The sequence below is a fragment of the Bison bison genome, unplaced genomic scaffold, assembly GCF_000754665.1.
Source record: "Bison bison bison isolate TAMUID 2011002044 unplaced genomic scaffold, Bison_UMD1.0 scf7180017864261, whole genome shotgun sequence".
Lineage (NCBI taxonomy): Eukaryota > Metazoa > Chordata > Mammalia > Artiodactyla > Bovidae > Bison > Bison bison.
In genome coordinates this window covers 774,370-782,112 of record NW_011494833.1, presented here as the reverse complement: position 1 = coordinate 782,112, position 7,743 = coordinate 774,370, and the positions used below count along the sequence as shown (strand labels likewise).

General features: G+C 43.5%; 1 protein-coding gene across 1 annotated transcript in view; it reads left to right on the top strand.

Annotated features, from left to right (window-relative positions):
- Nucleotides 1-6,932: 6,932 nt before the first annotated feature.
- Nucleotides 6,933-7,743, top strand: part of STC1 (stanniocalcin 1) — a 14,558-nt gene continuing 13,747 nt past the window's right edge. Inside the window, exon 1 of the mRNA XM_010848215.1 lies at nt 6,933-7,297. Coding sequence (XP_010846517.1) covers nt 7,180-7,297 — 118 coding nt within the window. The 5' untranslated portion in view covers nt 6,933-7,179. The remainder of the gene's footprint in view (nt 7,298-7,743) is intronic.

Sequence of the window (7,743 nt, the reverse complement as noted above, 5' to 3'; positions counted from 1 at the left end):
CACACACACACACACACAGAGGAAACTGCACTTCCTTTGTTAACTTTGCAAGAAAAACAGTAAAGACGATCAATCACACCTATGTAAAGAAAATATTAAAAGTACAAATATGAGGAGCAATGAAAATATAATTAAAATTTGCTATACGAAAAGAGTAATATTCCTCTGCTCCATGCTTTCTTGAGTTAAATTTCCCTGTCTTCGCACAGCGACTCCCTGATGTTTTTTGCCCTTAAGGACTTCACGGCTTCCTCCAAAGCTGTAACTTTTTTTTTCTCTCTCTCTCTTCCTCCCCCTTCCTATTATTGTCACTGGAGAGTGCAGGATGACATGTTCAAGAAAATGCTTGCCTTGAGGCCAGAGTGTGTTTCCTTTTGCACTTGGATTTCCATTTATTCCACTAAATTTCCTTACAATTAATTTTTTAAAGGGCTGAGAGAGTCCATTTCTCAAACAGCTGACAAAAAACGTGATCCATGAAAGCAAAGAGAATGGCACTGGTGACCGTTTTTGCTACCATTATAAAACCCTTACAGTATGAATTCTGACACTGCATTCTGCACTTTATTACTACGATATAGTAATCAGAGTATGTTGAGACTCCCATGATACCCATTCAGAACAAGGAACCGGTTTATCTTAATTGCACTTTAGCCTAAAGCATATTAAATGCAACTTGATTATAAAATGCATTTGAATTGCCCTAATAAATTTCTTGGCAAGCTTTCCCAACCTCAAGTAAAGAAATCTATAACCTCCTAGGCTGGCCCCTCTGCTGACTTGCAGGGTAACTTTGTATAAAGGCTTCTCCCTCTCCACATCCCCCTTTCTCAGCCAATAAATTCAGAATAATAGATTTGTCTAGCACCCAGGAATGGCTGCAAGACACTTCTTTATACTTGGACAGCATTTTGCAAATGCCAAGCTGGCTTTAGGCTACATATGTCAGAATGATGCTTCAGCCTGAGTTTTTTGTTTTTTGGGTTTTTTTTAATTTCTATTTCACAAACTCATTGGCATCACCCATCAGTCTTACTCATTATGGCTCACAGCTGAACCTTGTGGATTTGCTGCCTTGGATTCAGGTCCACGCCTCCGTGTCTTGCCCCACACTGCACTGTCTGCATTTTCACTGCATATATTTTCACCAACCCAGGTACAGAAAGCTTAAGGTCTATGGATGAATGGAGTTGTATTGTTGTTGTTTAGGCACTCAGTCATGTCCAATTCTTTGTGACCCCCATGAACTGTAGCCTGCCATGCTCCTCTGTCCATGGGATTTCCTAAGCAAGAATACTGGAGTGGGTTGCCATTTCCTTCTCCAAGGGATCTTCCCCACCCAGGGGCAGAAGTCGAATCTCCTGCATGGCAGGCAGGTTCTTTACCACTGAGCCACCTGGGAAGCCCAACGGATGGAGTGGTCTACTGCAAGTAGCAAGCCTTGGTCTCTAACAGGAAGGGTTTGCATGGAGCACTGGATGGAAGACTTTCTCAGTCATGGGCAGAATGACAGGCTGGCCCCACCCCTCGACTATTCCTTCCTCTACTTGGAGTACAAATGGATTTGTCACAGAGGGTGTCTGAGAGATTGACCAAGAAGCAAGGGAAAACATTTAGGCTCAGATTTGCCTCCACACTGACCTCCCAACACTCCCCTGGAAGATTTCCAAGCCATAGGATAGATGCAAAAAAGTGTCACAAATTGAGTAGAAAGTTATTTAGCTTTGACCTCTGTCTGCAGACCACTGGAAGAAAGAATGCTAAGAAGAAAAAAATGGGTCAAAGAAGTTTCATTTTCTTCACTTGCAAGGTGCAATGTTCACTATCACCTTGAAATAGAATTGCTTTTTTAAACCAAGGAGCTCAAAATAACACCTGTGTTATCTGATATAGCCCTTCATCTGCCCTGAACGGTTAGGTAGGGATGTGAGCCTCCCCTTTAGCACTGGGGCAGACTAGTTAATAAATAAAGTAGTTAATAAACCCTAACAAGTTAATAAACAGAATAGTTAGTAAATAGATCCTCCGCTTAGCACTAGGGCAGAGTAGTTAATAGTTAATAAACCTACAACCCCTTGATAGTTCTCTGCTAGGTAATAATAGGATGGTAAACAGAATGGTTTTATCACAGAATTCCTAAAATATGTAGAACCATGCCAGTCATCTGCAAGCTCACTGGCTAAGTCACAGGTGTGTGACCTAGACCACAAATACAAATCATCCCCTTAAAAAAAGCATCCTGATGACCTGAAACAATCAATGGTCAATCTGACTTAGCCAGGATTCACACTTTTTTTTTTTTTTAATGTAAAAGGCATATCTCCTTGCTGGTTGGTTCGGGCGCCCTCATGTGTCTCAACAGAGTACTGTTCCTTTCTGTCTCCAAAGGGCATGATTCTGACATTCAATGACACACATTTCTTTGTACTTGTTTCAGTATGCTCCTGTGAAACAGAAGATTGACAGGCTGCCCGAGGACTATGAACTTGTCCTCCCTGATATAAAGTGACATTGTAACTCAGACCTGAAGGGATGAGACACTAGTGTTCACAAGAGTAGAGGCTAATTTCAACTTGCTTGTCCTGGAAACGTGTTAGATTATCTTGTGTATTCTTTTTCCTCTTCCTGCCCCATCCCAAGGGGCAGTGCGCTAAGGATGCGTGGTCCTCCTCCACTGCGGGGGTCACACGACTGAAGAACCCAGAACTCCTTTTAGAACAAACAAATCTCAGGTGACCTAGCTCCATCATCTACCCTATGACCATGCATAAGTCATTCCTCTCTGGTCTCAGGCTCTTTCTGTGGGAGGAGAGAGTGAGGTTTTTTCTCATAGATAAGAAGCAGCAGCAGCACCATGCCCGGTGTAGAGCAGATAGGCACCAGGCAAATGTTAATTGAATCTAAACCTGTAAACTCCATTCCAACCCACTGGCCATATTAGATTTCCAGAAAACAGATATTCTTCCTCATCAAATACAACCTACGTGCATTAAGAAGTAGCTTGGGAGTTCATGGCGCACAAGAAAAGGTCAAACATTTCTCCACATTTCCCACAACACTTGACTTAATACCAAGAACTCAGTAATCCTCCCTAAACCAGTGGGGGTAGGGGGAATTTACCCTCTTAATATAGTTCCCCCTTTCTTTCTTTGGCAGAGTTTAAAGCAGTCAGAGGCAATTAACAAGGCCAAGAATTTGAGACTGTCTGCACAGTAAACGTATCTTTATAGAAGGAAGAGATGATTTCCACACACCCGCCCCCCTATCTTCCTTCTTTTCCTCTCCTTCTTTTTCTTGAGATTAAGAAGCCATGACTGAATGGTCCTACAGTGCAGTCAGGCCTCAAGATTCCCAGAGAAGAATGACAGTGACACTCCAACCTTGTTTACGATGTCACACCGACCTTGATGAGTCTTGCAGTCTGTTAACCACAACAGAAACATTTACCAAGAGACCATGCTCCTGGGCTGCTCTCACCAAAAAGCCCAGAGCCATTCACCGCTCAGTTTTAAGCTAGCCAAATCCAACAAAGCCCCAGAGATCTTTGATGTAATCTTCTCACTGAATTCATGCCAGCCTCGCACGGGCACAGTCAGGGCACCATCACCCAGCCTTAGGTGTTGGCAGATTCTCCCACCCACTTCTGTGCACTTTCCCAGCTTGAGGGCATGGCAAAGGCTCCCCTCCCCTCCCACCTACTGCACCTGGGGGTGCCTCCAACTTGCACAGCCACAGTAGGGCTTGGGAAGATTCCTCATCTCCCTTAAGCGCATCACATCTTTTTGTGAGCTAAGTTACTACCTTAACAGAATCCCAGAAAGTGCCAGTCTAACAGAGATGCTAGATAGTCTTGTCAACTAAAATCCATAACCAATGAATGGGGAAGGGAAAACCCCTGATGTACTGTCATTAAACTAGGAGAAATATTTTTTTCCAATAAAGTTCTTATACTAATTGATAATTTCCATCTTATTTCAAACATCTCTCATAATTTTCCCCCTTTCTTTCCTACTGCTATCCTGGTTGTCCAGGACCTCAACAACACAAATTGATCTTACTAACTAGCTTTACAATCTCCATTCTTTTCTTCCTCCAAGCCATCCTAAGTACAGTCAAACGACCTTCCCCCAATGCTAATTTCAACACATTTAGCAATTCCTACTCAAGAACCCTTGACTCCTCGTTGCTTGCATGATAAAATTCAAAGTCTGAAATCTGATATTCAAGCTCTTTTGTATTCTTCCTTACTCCCCCATCCCAGGAGAAGTTACAAAGAAACTGGACATCACCTCCAGTGCTCCCCAGACTCTTCTATCATTCTTATATCAAAATCTAATGCGAGCACAAGGACTGAGTACATTCAGATGTCCTTGAACTCTGGGTAAGAGATGCTTTTACATTAGGGATTTCTAGGTAGGCTTCAGCTTCCGCCTTTGATGTTCTCAAATGCACAGATGCACTAGTTATATGCAAACCAATATGGCTGCCCACCATTGCATTGCTTCATGTTATCAGTACTGTGAGATATTTCACACACTCAGCTAGGAACCTCCAGACAGATGACAATAAGTTAATGAAATCCAGAGAAACAATGAACCAACATCAGAAGATGCAAAACACACCCTGACAATTGTGGAACAATCTGTTCTGGTGGGAACACCAGGGTATGGGGAAAAGAATGGCGATGGTGAAAAGTAAGTCACCACCCTTCAAAGCCAGTAGGTTAAAACAAGGAAAGTCTAACAAGAGAAACAGTACTGCCTTTAACAAGAAAAAAATGGCTAAGGAGGTAGAGAATGTAGAGGATGAGAAATCCAAATCTTCGGGAAGAATATGCATCTGTCTTCTGGTTCTCCTTCTAGAAGAAAACACACAACTATTAATACTGTGTTGCAGTGCCGTCACGCCAGACACCTATCACTCCTGCCTGAAGCAATAAAAACAACCTCTGAGATTTCCAGAACAAAAACATTTTTAAAAAATGAAACATCATGGCTTTTTCATAAATTCTGCAAAAGCAACAACAGCAGTTCACATCTTTCCTGCACTGACCGTTCCATGAAGCTTTGCCACATCTGTAGCCAATGCTGACCATGGCCTTCTCTTACCATACAAGTTTCTGACACCCTGAACCCTTAGGAAATATGACTGGGGTTGACCTTCTTCCCAACTTGACTATAAGCTTCTCAGTGATGAGAATCATTACTTTTCCTCCTTCTCTCTTCTCCTTTACCTTCCCCCACGCATCCCCTAAGCTCCCAGCCTAGAAGGTACTTGAGAAATACCAATACTATCAGTTAATTTAAATTGAAAATGTTAAAAGAAATTTGAAAATTCCCTTTCTTTTCTCTAGATATTCCCTCTACCCTTAATTTTCTCTGCTCCTTCTTCTAGCAAACGTCATGTTTTCCAAACAACCTTTTTTTTTTTTTTTCCTTGCCAGGCAACCTATAATCACTCCCCACACTCATGTAGAGTTGATTCTTGGTTTGTGGTTAAGAGTCGGAGCTCTTTCTCCAATCTTTGTTTGAAGATTTGATGATTTACATGGAAGTCTTTGGCTCTGTTTTCTTACAAGATCATCTTGCCCGTCTGGACGAATCCCTGATGGCCCTTTCTCATTTACCTCCTTCAAATGTTTAAAGGTTGTCTTGCTTAATCCTTTCACTCCAACCCAGCCCTTAATGACCACCTTCAATCCTAACCATCAATCCTAAATCCTCTCCAAGATCATTAGCCTCCTTCACAAGTTAGGGACAAGCCTCAGTATTGCCTACAGCCCACTTATAAGAAAATATGAACTTCTATCCTAGGCATGGTTGTGATGCCACAGTAATTTTCTTATTACATATAAAGCTTATTAGCCCTTTCTCCAACACATGCTGGTCTCTTACCCCTTCTTCCCTGTCTTGCCCACCCCCTAATCCCTCTCCCCCCACTCAACAAGACATGAACTGGTTTACCCAACAGGTTTATTCTTGCTTTGGCCAGCTTATTGTTTCAATGTGATTATGAAGTTGCTGGGCTTGAATACACAGTTTATTAATTTCCAGGCATTCACGATGTCTCCCTGTTGAGCAGAATATATGTAGGTATTCATGTGTCTAGCTGTGGTAACTAACACTCTTGGAGTTTGCAGTCCTGCTGGTAACAAAAAAGATGGGAGTCAAGGTTAATTTGTGTTACTAGACATTGTTTTAGAGATATCAGGAATGCTAGACTCCAACTTTGGCATTTGACAGGTTGGAAAATAGGTAGAACAGGGTAAAAGGATTTGACCAGGGTCATAGAGCTGATCAATAGAGGAACTGGGGTGACAGCTCAGAGCTCTCATTTTCCAGTCCACCAGGGCCCTTATCCTCCTACATGTCCCTTTACAAAAGCTCATATATGTGAAAACTCAGGATGGATGTCCACATACGGCCAAAATGCCTTGCAGACCTGTGAACACACACACTGAGAAGATGGGGAGGTACTATCTACGTAACTTACAACACTGAGACGGTGCTATGAAAATTATAGTAAAACTGCTGTAATGAGTTTAAATTCGAATCCAAAGAGACCCCACTACTCATCCTGCCTGGATTGCATTCCTTCCCATAGCACACAGTTTTAAAAGATGGTTAGATTTCCCAAAGCACCTGGTTGAGTTCATCATACGATTTCCCTTTAATTCGACCAACACAAAATCATCCCTGAATTCTGTGAAAATAGCTTTTTCATACATCTCTGCACACACAGTCACACACACGTATAAAACATTGGCAGCAGGTACTTTTAATTTGCTGGAAAATATTTCTAAGAAGTCAAACAGCTCTAGCCCAATGAGCACGGCCTCCGATTGGCTGGCCAGACCAGCTGAGGGACCTGATTGGTCCCTGATCCTGAGGACCGATAAGAACGGCTATAAAATCCCTGGGTGCAGCTCTGGGCCCCCAGTTTGCAAAAGCCAGAGGTGCAAGAAGCAGCGACTGCAGCAGCAACAACAGCAGCAGCAAAAAGCGCCAGCGGAAGCAACATCAGCAGCAGCAACAACAGAAAAATCCTCATCAAATCCTCACCTAGGTTCTCAGTGTATCCAGATCCACATCTTCACTCAAGCCGGGAGAGGGAAAGAGGAAAGGGGGGGGAGGAAAAAAAAAAAAAAAACCCAGCAACTTAGCGGAAACTTCTCAGAGAATGCTCCAAAACTCAGCAGTGCTTCTGGTGCTGGTGATCAGTGCTTCTGCAACCCATGAGGCGGAGCAGAATGATTCTGTGAGCCTCAGGAAATCCCGGGTGGCAGCTCAGAACTCAGGTAAGCGGCAAACCCAGGACCGGTTTCTCCCGCAAGGAGCTGTCCTCATTTGCCTCTCGCTTTTGCAACTGTGTCTGTGACGGCTGATCTTGATAATAAATGTGCTGCATGCCTGAAGGCAATAAACTGCCAGTGTAATCCAATAGCCTTAGGAAGTGGAGCTCCTTTGTTTAATAAATTGCATGCAACTAACGAAGAAGCTGGGCGCTCTGCTGAGGGTATTTCATTGCATAAGCCTAGCCTGATTGCCTGAAATCTGGCACGTACCCTCTTGGGTGGGGGCGGGGGGGGGGGGGGGGGCGGGAGGGAGGGGGGCGGGGGGAGGAGGGCGTTGGAATGGTTGGCATGCTTCAAAGTGCTCTCTATACTTTCCAGAAGCCGAAGCTGATCTTGAGGTGAGACGTGACTTGTCTGATGCTGCTCCTCTTCCTTCACCCTAAAGACCC